The following is a 15,290-nucleotide window of genomic DNA, read 5'->3' as shown; positions in this document are numbered from 1 at the left end:
GTCAGTGGATTACGGCTGAACTATTTTCCATTCTTGGAGAAGGCCCCAAAATCGAGTCAAAATTCATGGATTTTATCTCCGTGTTTAATATGCAGCATACTTTGTAAGAAATCATATACTCTTTGTAATGAGGTAGTACTCGAGTAAAGTTTAGCACAAGTGTCCCAAATGTCCTTGGTTGTTTCCAAGTGGACCACATTGTTAGCTACATGCTCTTCCATGCTATTGATGAGCCAACTGATAACCATGTTATCATTTTTAACCCACTTGTGGTAGGCTTCATTTTCTTCATCAATTGGAGGAGGGATTTTGATCACATGACTTAAATTGGTCACGAGTAATGAGAACCCTTCGTACCAATTGTGACCAGTTAAGGTAATTGGAGAGACCTCTTAGTGGAATCATAGTAATGTGGAGTATGTCACTCTTATTATTGGTGTGTCCACTCTCCATGATGAGGCAAGGTAAATGTAGAGGTCAAGGGCAGGGGCCTTCTTTAAATAACAATTACTCAATGTAATTTGAAGAACCCGTGTACCAAATTAGTCACCAACAATAGAGGGAAAAGGAGAACATAATTTTTTTCACGAGAGTAAGCACCAAATTATCAACAAATTTTTGCTTTTGCCAAGTAAGAATAAGATCCAGCCATCACTTAATTCCTCTTATATTCTTAAAGGAAAAAACAAAAAAGAGAAGGTAGATGCAACAACTTAGGCCTTAATCCAAACTCCAACACAAACCGATAGCAAAAAAATATTTAGAGAAAACTTAGAGGCAAATCAAGACACTCGGAAGGAAACTTATCTTCAGCTTATGGGAATACTTCAATGTAAAAAAATGAATTGAAGTTCAAGAACAACAAAAATAATAGGGATAAGTGAGAGTTGGAATTTCATCAAACATGTAACGGGAATCCAACAACATAACACAATCCCATGAGCAACATCAAGTAGGAGAATTTACCGCAACATGTGCTGGAATTCCACCTCAAATGAAATTGATCGAAGTTACATAAAGGTAACTGAATCTCAAACATCAATCTTGATAAGAAATAAGTAGCAATTGATCTTGATCAAGCTTGTAATTGATCTACATGAAGAACAAGATTATAACATCATTTTAGTCTTAAAAATAAATCTTCACAACATATGAAGATCATCTTGACTTGATGTGATTCAAAGTTCAAGAAGAAGAAGAAAACGTAAAGGAGTATGTAAATAAAAAGAAAAAAAATGTAAGGAAGAAGAGAATTAACTTATCTCTTCATGGTTGAACTCCTTTTACCAACTTCTTGGACATATTTCATAACTACGTCGTCAAGTGGGATCTTAAACTCCTTGCTCTGATACCATGTAGAAGTTAGGATCCCATGAGAAGAACTTTAGATCAACAAGGAAGAAGAAGAAGAAGAGAGAAAGAAGAGGAGAAGAAGAAGAATGTAGAAGGAGAAAGTTTGGATTAAGGGAAGAAGGGCTTGTGTCAAATAAGAAAGAGGAGGGTTGGACAAATATGTGGAAGGAGAGGAGAGGGCTTCAATGCTCTACCTCTGGGACAATACCTTTATTTATAATTTTACAATGCCCTTAGGGCTACAACTTGATAAAACAAAAGACATAAAAGGAACACATATTTGCACCTCTATGCCATCTTTATGGAAAGTACCATATTTTACACATAAGCCACTCCTTTGATGTGTGGGCTTTTTGTCTTGAGCTTGTGGGCTTGAGCCCATCTTCCAACACCTCCAGTGGCCAAATTTAACTCAGTACGTATTATGTTATCCCTTGCTACTAACTCCTATTGGCTAGTATATCAGCTTGATGTAAACAAATGATTTCTTGAATAGGGATATTAAAGAAGAAATATATATGTAACAGCCACTTGGATTTGTAGTTGAAGGGGAGTCAGTATGTAGATTGAGGAAATCTCTATATGGTCAGAAACAATCTCCTCATGCATGGTTTGATAAATTTAGCCAAGCACTAATACGGGTCAGATTTCATCGATGCTCAATCAATCACTCTGTATTTATTAAAGACACCCCCAAATGGAAAGTACTTTTGGCAATCTATGTAGATGATACTGTCTTAACCGGCGATGATTTAGAAGGCATTAAAGAGGCCAAAATGAAGATATGTGAAGAGTTCAAAACAAAATACCTCAAACTACTTAAATACTTTATAGGTATTGAGGTGTTACAGTCCAAGCATGGGATCATACTATCTCAAAGAAAATATGTCATTGATCTACTTGAGGAAAGAGAAATGATGAGGAGTAGACCAACAAATATTTGTATGGATTCAAATAACGAGCTATCTGCATGCTCTGGAGAAGATGTGGATATCGAAAAAATATCAAAGACTTGTGGGGAAACTTATTTACCCCACCGTAACAAGACCGAATATATCATATACAGTAAGTGTCGTAAGTTAATACATGCACAAACCACAACTTCTCATTGACAAGCTTTACAAAGAATATTACGATATTTGAAGGAGCTCCAGGAAGTGGGTTTTTCTATAAAAACCATGGTCACTTCAACAGAGAAGGGTTCTCAAATGCAAATTGGGCCAGATCCTCAGATGATAGAAAGACCACTTCTGGGTATTGTATAATGGTTGGAGGAAACTTGGTTACATGAAGAAACATAATGTAGTTGCAAGGTCCAATGCAGAAGTAAAATACAGAGCAATGACACAGACAGTCAGTGAGCTTCTATGGATCAGATCCCTTCTTACTGAATTGGAAGGAGTTTCTATGGATCTACATTGTGATAATCAAGTAGTTATCCATATCACATCGAATTTGATCTTCCATTAAAGAACAAAACATATTGAGGTGGACTGCCACTTTATACGAGAAAATTTCCAAGCCAGCATATTATCCCTCAGACATATCTCATAACATGGACAAGTTTCAGACATCTTCACAAAGCCAGTCACTCACAAGATCTTATCCACCATTTGTAGCAAGAGGGCAATTATGATGTTTACTCACCCCCTACTTGAGGGGGAGTGTTAGAAGATGGACTCAAGTCCACACGACCAAAGAGAAGGTCCACACATCCAAGAGAGGTAGCATGATGGTAAATAAGAAGTCATCTCATAAAGATAGCACAAGGATGTAATTAGTCAAAAAGAACATGTATGCTTATGTTTTTTCTTATGTAAAACTTGTAGCCCTAAGGGCATTATAGACATTGTAACATCATCTCAAAAAAAAGAAAAAAAAAATAGAGGCCCTTGGCTTGGGGTAGAGCATTAAGTCTCTCCCCCCTTCTCTCAATCCGTCCCTAAGATCTCCCTCTTGTCCCAAGCTTTGTCTCTCTCTTCCTTTGGTCGGGGTCCTCTCTTGCTCTCTTTTCTTCTCTTTTCTTCTCTTCTTCTCCTCTCTCTTTCTTCTTCTCTTTCTCTCTCACCACAATGTTCGAGGTTCTAATCATGAGGTCCTAAATTCAACAATATAAAATGCCTCAATATTTGAAGCTGTTGCTCACACATCTCTTGCAGTTGTCCTTTGCTATTTCAAATATCTATTTCTCTTTGTAGAAACTCTGATTTCCAAAATTCTTTTGCATTGGGAAGTAAACTCGAATATATTTCCTTCAATATAGAATTTTCAATATGAAAAATTCAGTATGAAGGTGCTAATGCCAAGATAATAACGAGTATCGAGACAGGTAAGAAAGAAAAAAGATAGAATATGAACCTAAACTACTAGAGATGTTAGATAAGAAAAGGATCAAATTATCTCTTTGGGTTGACCAAGTCAACTCACAAAACTTGGTCTAATACCATGTTGAATTTCTGGAAAAGAGAAATGTTTCATTAACTTCTTGTAATTTGAATATAATGAACCTCTATTTATAATAGAAGAAACAAGAAGAATCCAATTAGAACTAAATTGCCCTTGTCCCAGTTATACCCAAAGTTAAGCACTTAAAGACAAGTCTTAGAACAATTAAACAACTGAACATAAATAGAAGATTAATGTAACTACAACACCTTTAATTGACTCTACTATGAAACTCTTGTCAGACTCCACCATATTAATTTTTTAGCATTGTGAAACTTCTTAGTGTGAGAGCCATGTAAAACTCTTTCATACTTGCTCTTGGCCTATAAATAGAAATCAATTATACCAAAAAGGGGGATTTACAAGAGGAGAAGCTATGTCATCCTATAGAAAATTTAGAAGGGACATTTTTTTAAAAAGTTGTTGATGAGGGCTTTTCAAAAGAAGAAACTCTATCGGAGTTATTGGGAGTCGAGATTCGGATCTTAGAAAAGAAAAAATCTATCAAAAATTTTAAATCTTGAATTTCCAAAAAAAAAATATTGGATCTTATAGTTTGCTTTAAGCAAATTTTTTTGTTACAATGTTGCCCAAATTCCATCCCTTGTAGGCATTTTGTGCAGCTTTACCATACCAAGCTCCCTCACCACACATCATAAATGGTCAATAACAAGTTCAAACTAGAGTTAATACTCGAATTCAACCATTCAAGCAACTGCTAGACCAACAAAAATCAATCGAATCAAAGGACCAATCATAAATAATACCACATACCCTTGATATTTTGCACATTTCTTGCTATCGAGCTTACAATTACACCTCTTTGCAAATTAACCAGTTTATACATCCTTACCGCTATAAAAATTTATCCATTTACCCGTATATTGTTTATCAAATAGAAACAATATGGGCGATAATCCAATTACATAATAAAAATAAAAATAATTTTGTAATTTTTAGCCACTTCTAAAAACGCTGTTTTTATATAAAAAAAGTCGATTTAATTTAAAAACATTTAATTAGACAGATAAAACTCTGTTTGATAAATATTCTGTACATAAGTGTTTTATGTTTTGACATAATTTTAAGAATTCGATCTTGATCTGAATATTATATCTAAAATTATGTCTATTTATTTATCTATTTACCAACAATAACCAAGTAAATAAATGCATAATAACACCATTTATCCATTCCAAATAAAGCAGGTAACAAAATAAATCTCAAATAATCAGATTAATAAAATACCTCTTACCCATTACTCATCAAACATTGAGTCTATTCTCACCTTAGGTCTTCATTGGATGTATTATCATCCAATTATTCACTCCCCACAAGTTTTTGTCAATTAAATCCCAACTCGCGTGGTTCAATTTTGCACCAAAACCAGAGAGCATCAACAGTGGCCTCGGAGCAAAAGGCATGTCGTATTGTTCATCAATGAAGCGACATATCCACACCTGTTAGGGACTTGGTATTAATGGGTTACAATTATTCTTTTTCACGCCATTAAATAACTTGACTGAACTCGTGAATATGCTTCCGGCTAGATTTTACGAGTCTTAGGACAAACGTTCTAATCTGGAGTGCCAAAAGTAACTTATTTCTACACAACTAAGTGTCTGCCTTATTAAGAATACAGCTTTGCAGCAAAGAATGATCATATAGTGTACACTGATCCAAATGAAAGAATGAGCACTATGCTTTCCCTTTCTTCTTGTCATCTAATGCCTGCATGGAAAAAGAAGCCAAAAAATATGAGTAATGAAGACCTAATGAGCGGTTGAAAATGGTCAGAAAATGATAGATGATGATGATGCATAGAGGCCAGAGAACAAACATAATAACTCAAGCACAGTTTATCGGAGCTGCATTCTAACTTCCACCCAGAAAAGTAGGTTGGAGGGTTTTTATGTGGGGTCTTGGGTTCCATGTCCCACAGATTTTTCAGATATCTAGGTGGTCTATTTGTGTATAGTAGACCATATTCAAAGTAACTTTATTTCTTAATTTTATGCAATACTATTTTGGCCACTTATCCAGGATGAATCCCGCAGAGCTGATATCGAAATTATGAGGCTGCCACAAAGTTCTACCAAAGAGAAATAAATTACAGAAATATATAACTAGTAAGAAACTATTTCAAATGATAATCTCCCCTACATAGGTCAAATCGGGTGAGATGAACATCTTGTGAGCTTATACATATTATTGATTAAATGGAGAAGTCATAAACAAGAAATTTCCTGGTAGCATCCTTACAAACACAAAATTCATGATTTTCTTCAATCTGCTTAGGTAGTTTATCAGTTGGAAGTTTATTTGCTGCAAAGTAATTACAGTACCAGTGTCACACACACAAGAATTTTAAACTTGTCTGCCTTGAACATTTCTCAACATTGTTATTTCATACTCAGATAAGCTATTTGATTAAAACTCTAAGCTCAAGCATAAGAAAATTTAGATTCAGGTTTTCAGATAACTATACCTTGCTTTGGAAGATTCTCATGGTCAACACCAGAGTATCACGCATTCTACAATGTTGAATTAAACCAACAAATAAGGCACATAAGCAGAATTAAAAGCAACAGAACTTATCAACCATTTTTATGCAATGGAGATTCAGTAACAGGAGGTAGAAGGTAGGAGGATTAGCATTAGTAGCTAATAAAATTTTGACAAAAATTAACATGAATTACCGAACATCATGGCTTGTACTAAAAGGGTGAGAAGTCCCATCAGAACATGTTAACACAAATTGTGTAGACAGCCCACTTGGAATTTTTATCTGTGAAATTGATAACACAACTATGTCAGGAAATGTTGTCAACTATGCTAACCTAACTCTGATTATAACAGAAGTAGCACTTTCAAAACATGATGGAGGATTTACTAAACTCTAACACAAACAAACAATTAGAGTGAAGAACATACAGATAATTCGGGTGAGTATTTCTCTTCAATTACCACAGGATCCATACTATTGCTCTTTACTTGGTAACTGGATCGTTTCAAAATCAAAGTTGCTGGCTCCCAACCCTCCGAAGAATCTACCTGATGGAAAATTAATATTTTCAGAATATGAGACAGCTGCTCTTTGGAAGCAATCCTTGAAGACAACATTGCATGTGGACTGGGAGACAATGAAAGTAAGAACATGCTGAAAGAACACTCTTTGAGTAGAAAATGAAAAGCAAAGGAAATGAGCAGACCAGCATTAGAATATTAAAAGTTGCTCGGCCAGCCGAAACATAAGCTTCAATATCTCGCTGCATTTTAGGATCTGCAAATGCATACACAAACCTATATTAGAAGACCCACAAGAAATTGTTTCCAAGAAATTTTTAAAGTTTGCAAAAAAAAAAGAATTCCTACATTTTCAAACTAATAAAATGATGATGGTGCTGATCAAGGTTTGATATAAGAACTGAAAAATAATGTCAAAAATATCCTTCAGAGGCTTAACAGATGCTATAACCACTACTAAAAACTTATACAACTAAAATACATGCAAAATTCAGCTGTTATGAACAATAAGAATATTTCATTTCTGTAAAGCTTTGTAGCTTTCTAATCCATGTTCAACAATATGAGTCATCTGAAACAAAAGTACCACATCAATTCCCAAAAATTATGGAACAGCAAAATATTTATATGCCACATAACCCAGAACAGCATGAGAAAAGGCACCTAGTAATCAGCTAGACTCAATGTGGATGATGTCTTTTGTTCAAGCCTCACCAGGGCAAGGGAGTAGCATGTGCATTATCAGCATTCAACAATACAAATAAAAATTAAACAACCCAGCATGGTTCAAGGTTACCCAAATAACAAATCACCATGATTCAAGGTATCTGATAATCAGAAGCAACCACATAAAAAACTTGTCATGATACAGGACATTCTCTTATGCAGTGTTTATATAGATCCGATAGACCGTTGCATCGTAAAGTTCACATAAGATAAGAACCACTCATAAATGAGCCAAACCGTGCCAACATCTGGACAACTGATAATAATAAGACATACAGCCAAGTCAAATAAATATGGCTCCTGCAATTCTTTTTTTCTGTCTTGTCTTTCAGATACCCACCCACAAAAATACCTGTTACCCTTGAATTGAACTGAAGATCTCAACTGATGAAAACTCCAAATGTGGCATTGAGCTACGGTTGAATACACAATTTAAAAAAAAATTCTATGCACTAGCCCATGATATATAATTAAATAAACACAAACTTATATTTGCTGTGTCTTCCATGAATACAAACTTGGAATTTCAAAAAAGGCCACACATACCACGTGTTATTTTCCTCTGATTGTTGGCAAAAATTTTCACCAGCTCCCCCTGCAAGTTCATTTCTATGTAAGTATTTAAAAATATAATTCATGAATCATAGCAAGAGACCCAAGAAATGCTATCAAGAAAACCTGGTTTCCACCATCATCCATAGGGATACATTCAACAGCTATCAGCTTATCAACATCATCCGCAGTTACTACATAATCTGGGTTTGTGGCTCCTGGATGATAGAACAAAACTAAACAATAACTACAAAAATTCCAGGCATAGTTACGATTTGCAAGGATTGCTTACCCTCAATGTACTGTCTGGTACCATTTTGAAGATGACGAACCCACTAAATACATAAGTCAAGTTTGATTCACATCAAAAGAAAAAAGTCAGATTTGTCACAGCCCACTGAAACTGCAATATCTTTTTTTTTTCAAATTCAATAACAAAACTAAATGTAGTCTGATTAGCATTATTCGTCAGAAATAGTAAATGATTGGAAGACTTTCTTTATATGAAGAGGACAGCCATCCTCCCGGTTTAAATGTGTCCACAAGCTAGTTTAGGATGCAAAGTGACAGAATAAGCGCAACCACTGTGTACAGTCTTTAAACCAGTTGAACAGACCAAGGCTGCCTGATAACAAATAAAGGAGATCCCAACTACCTGAAACATACAAAGAGAAGTTCCATTTGTAGGATATCCGCATGCTTGTAGTGTACTTCCTAGTTTGGCTTCACCAATAATTTGAAACCCTTCTATACTAGGTAAGAAGCCATCACCTGTCAAAAAATAAATACATATTTATTTTTTTACTTTTCTTTTCTACTGGTAATATTTGCTGCCACAAATTAAGCATGTAAAAACATGAACTGTAATTTACCATCAGTAGATGACTGCTCTTCGTTCACAGGAGGCATTTGATAATGTATATCCACAGCCACATTATCAGTGGAGCCCTTGCGGATCCTGCTCTCCTTGAGATCTCCAAAGACATCAATATCTCTGTTGTGAATAAACTGTATAAATAACTGAAAGCTGCCCACTTAATATACATTTAAAACTCTACTGCCTCTTAGGGAATGGTTGCAGTTAAACAGATAACATGAATGTTATATGAAATTAAAACAAATACTAACCTCAAAGGAGATGTTGAAAATTCCCACAGATTTTCATCCCCATATGGATTTCGGGTCCCAGAACCTGCATCATTCTTTGTTTCTCTAGTTTCCAACAAATCATGGTCTTGAACTAGTCTTGGCATATAAGATGTTTTTCCTAATTGACTAGCATGTGGATAGAGATTGTACTGATGATAGCTGGGAGCATTTGGAACCTACACTAGAGAAACTTTAATTAGGAAATAAATTAGTATAGTATGATCTCTTAACATCTTATCAAAACAATACCATAAATGTTTGAGGTTGTAGACTCTTGGAGACACTAGATATTTGACGGTCTGTATTAGAGGAGAAGCCCATGGGATGATTTGTGATTGTGTCTTTTATATCTAAAACAGTCACCTGCATCAAAATAAATTTTTAGAGCATTATTTAGAAGAAGAAAGGGACCAAATAAAGAAGAGAAGTTATCACTTTCAATTTACACAACATTCAGCTGCAATGGTGATAGCAATGACATATACACAGGGATAGTAACTTACTTGGGAATTTCTAAGCTTTCTGTTCAACTGATGATATAAAAGCTGGCAAAGTTTGAAGACAATTTGGTAAAGTTAGATGAGTAATTTGGATTGCTCAAGAACAAACACCGTGAATTGAAGAAGAATCACCCCAAGAAAATATGATAAGTCAAGGAATAAAAGAGAGAGAGAGAGAAAGAGAAAGAGAAAGCAATAAATTATTTTTGTGAACTACAGCTCATGAGTGACCAATCATGCAGTTGTTACCTTTGTTCCATTGGTAATAGAAGCAGCATGTATAACATGAGGTCTTATTCCATATTCAGCCAGTAAACTGAGCAAGGAAGATGTAAAGATATACCTCTCGTCCTCTACAGCCTGAATGATAACTATTTAGTCATTAACTACACAAGAAAAGCATAAAGCAGGGTTTCTTAGAGCTACAACAGAAGTTATTACCTGCAACTCATGTGCTAGCTTGAGATTTTCCTCAAGAGAACCCTTTCTGTGAGCAAGTTCCTTCAAAGCAGAAGATATGCCATCATTCTGCTTTTCATCAAGGGCCTGACTCTCGAACAACAAATATCTATTTATTAATCCCATGTAAGTAAAATCTAGAATTTTCTATAAGCAGAATATTGGCTTTCCGTCTCTCTGAGATGCATACAAACCATTCGCAAATCAGATAATTTCCTCTCCAGGGCATATTTCTCTGTCAGTAACTGCAGCTCCTGGAAACCAAAACCCTCCAACATATTTACATGCAACTAGTATGTCTGTGCTACTTAGTCATTTAATTGTTGACATATATATGCACTGATTAATTTTATTTAAGCATTGCACCTTTATACATGCTTCAGAAATTTGGTCTTGAAGACGTTGGATCTCCTCCTTCTGTATTTTAGCTCTTGATAGAAGCTCCTGAATAATAATGTAGAATTGCAACAAAAAGTTACAGTCAGAACGTTAACACAGTTTTGAGTCATTTTATGGTAAGAGCATAAGGAACAGTAACCATGGTCTCCCGGTCAGGAAGATGGGTGAGATGTTCATCTTCTCGCAAATTTCTAGGCCCAGAGGTTCTTTCTGCATGACTCCTGAGAGCAACAACAATTTAGTATTTAAATCCAGCATCATAATAAAGAAGATTTTGATCAAATCCCAAATATCTAATTGTTAATACAAAAGAAACCTTCACACAGTGATTGAAATTACCTGTTTAACAATTCAGAGGCTGGCAATCTGATCCCATCCTCACTGTTTCCGTGCATAGAACTTGCAGAAAATGCCATTACATTGGGATGGTAATTTTCTTAAAGAAAAAATAAACTATATAGAATATTCTTGTCAAGAATAGGCTGTACACATGACCTTCCTTGGATTTTATCTCCAGAAGGCCAAGTCTTTTCCTCTGCTATATTTTGTTTCCAGCCAGCCAAAGCCTAAATTACATCATATCACTGTTACAGTTAAGCACAAGAGTTTGGCAGGTAATTAGCATAATATTTACCAAGGAACGCAATATGCAACAAGAAGGTAGAAACTAAGAAAACAAAAACTAGAAACACATGAAGTAGTAAACAACGCCTCCTTAACCAACATGAAGAGGTACAAAAAGTTAGAGAATCATAATGAATGCTGCATCACATTACTGACTTAATTTCCACATACTTCCTAGAAAAGGAGAACATGCAAACCACATCATGCTAACCTTCAAAGCACTACTTCATAGAACCCTCATGAACTACTAATAGTAACATCCCTGGCACTGTATTTTTATTCCATATTATTTAAGAAAGAGAAGAGAGATAAAAACTCAAGCATAGAAACAGCCCTAAAAAAAGTAAGTTAAATAAAAAAATGTAATAAAAAAAGGACAAAATCTTGGGAGGGTTCAGGAAATTGGCAACTTTTTTCTTTGGCTGTAAAAGGAGGTCACGGAAGGTTGAAATTCACCTCAATCTGGAAAAGTATGCTTGGGCCATGGGGATCAAGCAAATGTCAGATAATGCATGGAAAATTAGTTTTGTGGAGTGAAAGAGTAATTTTAGGGTTATTATAACTTACCTCATGAATAGACGAAAAGGAAAGGAGCATTCTGTGCATTAAAAGCTAAGCTATTAATTTGGCATTTTCCAAAGAAAATTAGAGCTTCATTTTTTAACCAATGTTATAAAAAGCACACAAACCACCAAGCAACCACCAAGCCTAGCAGTTTGTTTATTTCAGTTTGACTGTGGTGCAATCCATTGTTGAACTTGAACAACCTACTGGGAAAAAAAAGCTGGGTTCCTTTGTCATTATTTTCCAGCTATCTCGTTCTCTTTAACTCATAAAGTCTTTTACAAAGAAATAACTTTATAAGTTGCATTAAAAAACTCCTCTTAAGCTCCCACCCAAAGGAGGCTGCATACTTCATTTAAATCAAATCTCAACTGCTGAAGCCTAATTTATTTACTTCAACCTCCAAAGTCCAGAAGCAAAGAACTTTGGTAGATGCTTTTCAGCCTTTCCTACTTTTGGTGGACTTTTCTCAAGAGCATTGTTGATTTAAAATAAGTTAAAGACAAGCATTTCACTGCTATCCTGTTGGGCATGTCCACATTTATGATTCTGAAAGTCGACAATGCAAAGAACTTGAAGGCAGTGATAGAGAACTAGAAGACGGTTGACACTTTTTTTATCACCCAAAGTGTTTTCTTTGGGTATGAATGCATTTGAACTTGCATTTCATGTCTTCTTTGAGTTGTCAGAGGAATGAAAGGTGAATTGTTCCACCTTCTTCAGTTTCACGATACTTCCACAAGAGAAAGAAGACAAGGATCAGAAAGAAGCGAGGCAGGCAGAAGTCGAAAAAACCTCTATGTATAAGTCTTAAGAAAGTCAAGATAATTCTGGTTTTGGAAGAGGTGAAGTTGAGATCAGAGTTCGGAGCTCTGCTTTTTTATCTATATCTTAACAATTACTTTAAGTATGTTGAAAAATACTAAAATTAATTGATCTCACATTTTCATTCAGTTACTAGGAAAGGCACTACAACAACAATGTGTTCAAATGGGCTTTGCCTAGGATCTGGTTATCAATAAGTGTGATTGAAATTCGAGTATCAGGAAGAGTGAAAAGCTATATAATGTTCAGAACCACAATTTTCAAAGAAATGGAATCAAAAGTAATAGATAAAGTAAAAAAGGGCACCTTGCAAAATACAAAAGCAATCAACCCGAGAAAGCTCACCTGGTAATGGGCGGAACCTATAGTTCAAGCAACCACTGGATCTAGCCAATCGGAGACTACAATCTCAAAGTTACAGAGAACATTACAGATACAACATCACTAATGAGAATTATTTTCTTCTGTTCATCGACATGCTGCACATGAAGCTAGGGCAATTAAAGGCGCAGATGATATTTGGCAATCACTATCAACTAAGCCCAATATTTGATATTTTCATGTGACCAAAATTCGATGATATAGAAGTGGAAAATGTCAACGAAGAAATCACCAAATAAAAAGCTAAATTCCATCCGAACTGCTAAACACGACTATAGGACAAAAAATAGCTTCATAAATAATTACCCAGTTAACGGCTACGGGAAAAAAAAAAAGAAAAAAAGAAAAGAAGAAAAGTTGGAATAAACAGAAAATCGGTTTAAAGATAAGTGTAACAGCGGGACAGAGAGGGTCAACTCACCAGCAATCTCTACCACCAGGCATGCAAACGAGAGAGCAGGGGAAATAAAAAAGGGCAAACTCCTTGAAGATCAGACAGAGAAATATTCACACGGCTGCAAGCGCCTACGAGTCTGTCCGACGGAAAAAAGCCAACGAGAATTAAGACGACAGAGAAAGTTTTTCTGCGCAAGCAGACAATGAAGCATTTTAAAGTTCAGTCATTTTACCAACCGTTGGATAAATAAAAAGAAAATTTAGAAGAATTCGTAAAGAAACAAATACGATAGTAAAAATAAGAGATTGCAGAAGAGACGAGAACTGGAAGAGAAAAAAGGCAAGAATAAAATCAGCAGCAGGAAGGCCAAAACTTCACCTGGATACGGAGATGTATGTTTGGGAACAGCAGATGGAGCGAATATCCGACGGGAGACGGAGAATTCATTCGCGGAAGTCAAAAGGGACGTCGAGGCTTCTTGATTGAATCTGTAGTAAAAAAAGTTTCTCGTATGAAAGGTCGAAAATGAAAGCAACTTCCGCGCGCGTGGCAGTGGAGAAACTCAGCCTTGATTCTTTGAATGTTCAACATTGCTAATCGACAAGCCTCTCAAACCGTAAAAACGATGGTAATCATGTTAAATCCCCCACCCCAACAAAAAAAAACTAAAAAATATTGTAAAATCACGTTCATCATTGTGAATATCAATAACTACACTCAACCTCGTTTTAAAATTTCAGTGAAGTTATCCTCTTGAAAAAAAAAATACTCTTATTAAGAAACAGGAAAAAATGGGCTCCTAATATCACACTTTATAACTGGTGGAAAGCACATAGATTAACACAATAAAGAAGTTTTTGAGTAATTAATTATAAATTGTTAACGCCTACTTTATACTCGTTATTCAAATTAACTTCTCATTAAGAGATGAGGTAACCTACCTTTCCCTTCTCATGCAAACAGGAGAGAGAGGGGCCTCATCATTTCATCATTCATCCTTCCTCTCCTTAAAGGGAGTGTCGACATAAAAATTTAGTCATACAATTTACAACCATGACCAAGGGTGCAAATCGTGAGTATCAATCAATAATCAAGATCATAAAATTCAAAGTCATGTACCTTAATCAATAATTAAAAAATTGGTTAAATCAAACATTTTGACCTATGCTCAAGCTCGAATCAAGGATCGTAGAGGACCAGTCAACAAGAAGCCAACATACAATCAACTAGAGGTCAACCAAGAATAACAAATATTGAATAAGGGTGCAAAGAATGATTAAGTCAACTATTGATCAAAGTTGTTGGATTTAAGATCCCATGATAAGGTCTTCAAATAGGAGGGAAAGAGTAGATAAGGAGAAGAAGAAGGAAGAGAGGAGAAGAGAGAGAAAGAGAGAGGGATGGCTAAGGGGAAGAGAAAGGAAGAAACTGAAAGAGAAAGTCTAAGATCCATTCAAATTAAATTTGATGATGAGGTTCATGATTTAATTCTTTTGTCATCACTACTAAATTATTGGGAGCCTATGAGGGTTGCGGTTAACAACTCTATAGGCAACGGAAAGTTGATATTTAATGATGTTCGGGATACCATTTTCGTGGAGGAAGTTCGTAGAAAGGACTCCGGAGAATCGTCAACATCTAATTTTGCCCTTGTTGGAAAATGGGCTCCAGCCCACACGACTAAGGAAGGCCCACAAGATGGGCCCAAGCACATAAGAAGTAGGACCCACCACAATTACCACAAGCTGGCATCTTTATCACATATGCTAGAAGATCAAGGACTCACAAAGACATCTTTATCTTATGGTCACGTCCTAGAAGAGTTCTAGTTTGAGTTATGTTTGTCTTTTATCTATATTGACTTATTTAATTATGTTAGGACTTATCTT

The 15,290-nt window shown here is 35.5% G+C and overlaps 1 protein-coding gene across 6 annotated transcripts; it reads right to left on the bottom strand.

Moving 5' to 3' along the window:
• Positions 1-5,380: 5,380 nt before the first annotated feature.
• On the bottom strand, positions 5,381-13,951 carry LOC137948891 (uncharacterized). Of its 6 annotated transcripts, none has more exons than XM_068795095.1 (22): positions 13,780-13,951; positions 13,426-13,588; positions 12,969-13,102; positions 10,950-11,194; positions 10,750-10,831; positions 10,578-10,655; positions 10,406-10,465; positions 10,194-10,298; positions 10,002-10,112; positions 9,756-9,797; positions 9,502-9,615; positions 9,232-9,428; positions 8,976-9,097; positions 8,759-8,874; positions 8,396-8,438; positions 8,230-8,321; positions 8,098-8,146; positions 7,011-7,081; positions 6,733-6,852; positions 6,498-6,586; positions 6,287-6,332; positions 5,381-5,529 (listed from the first exon to the last, which is right to left on the bottom strand). In XM_068795095.1, the coding sequence occupies exons 4-22, from the start codon at positions 11,024-11,026 to the stop codon at positions 5,497-5,499; spliced, it is 1,647 nt and encodes a 548-aa protein (XP_068651196.1). In that variant the 5' UTR covers positions 11,027-11,194; positions 12,969-13,102; positions 13,426-13,588; positions 13,780-13,951; the 3' UTR covers positions 5,381-5,496. The 6 variants fall into 6 exon arrangements, with proteins under 6 accessions (XP_068651196.1, XP_068651200.1, XP_068651198.1 ...); XM_068795099.1 differs by having other exon boundaries at positions 10,950-11,176; XM_068795097.1 differs by having other exon boundaries at positions 13,426-13,537.
• Positions 13,952-15,290: the final 1,339 nt, after the last annotated feature.

Source organism: Aristolochia californica, unplaced genomic scaffold (assembly GCF_029961685.1).
Source record: "Aristolochia californica isolate CCGP_79_NKW_82.1479 unplaced genomic scaffold, dmAriCali1.0.hap1 SCAF_13, whole genome shotgun sequence".
In the NCBI taxonomy this organism is placed as follows: domain Eukaryota; kingdom Viridiplantae; phylum Streptophyta; class Magnoliopsida; order Piperales; family Aristolochiaceae; genus Aristolochia; species Aristolochia californica.
This window is presented reverse-complemented; position numbering and strand designations above follow the sequence as displayed.

Excerpts from the sequence above, each read along its gene's own strand:
- LOC137948891 (XM_068795096.1), bottom strand. The coding sequence starts at position 11,026 with ATGGCATTTTCTGCAAGTTCTATGCACGGAAACAGTGAGGATGGGATC. Across the intron at positions 10,656-10,749 it reads TTCCTGACCGGGAGACCATG|GAGCTTCTATCAAGAGCTAA; the intron begins GTTACTGTTCCT and ends ATTATTATTCAG. Across the intron at positions 8,875-8,975 it reads AGAGCAGTCATCTACTGATG|GTGATGGCTTCTTACCTAGT; the intron begins GTAAATTACAGT and ends ATTTTTTGACAG.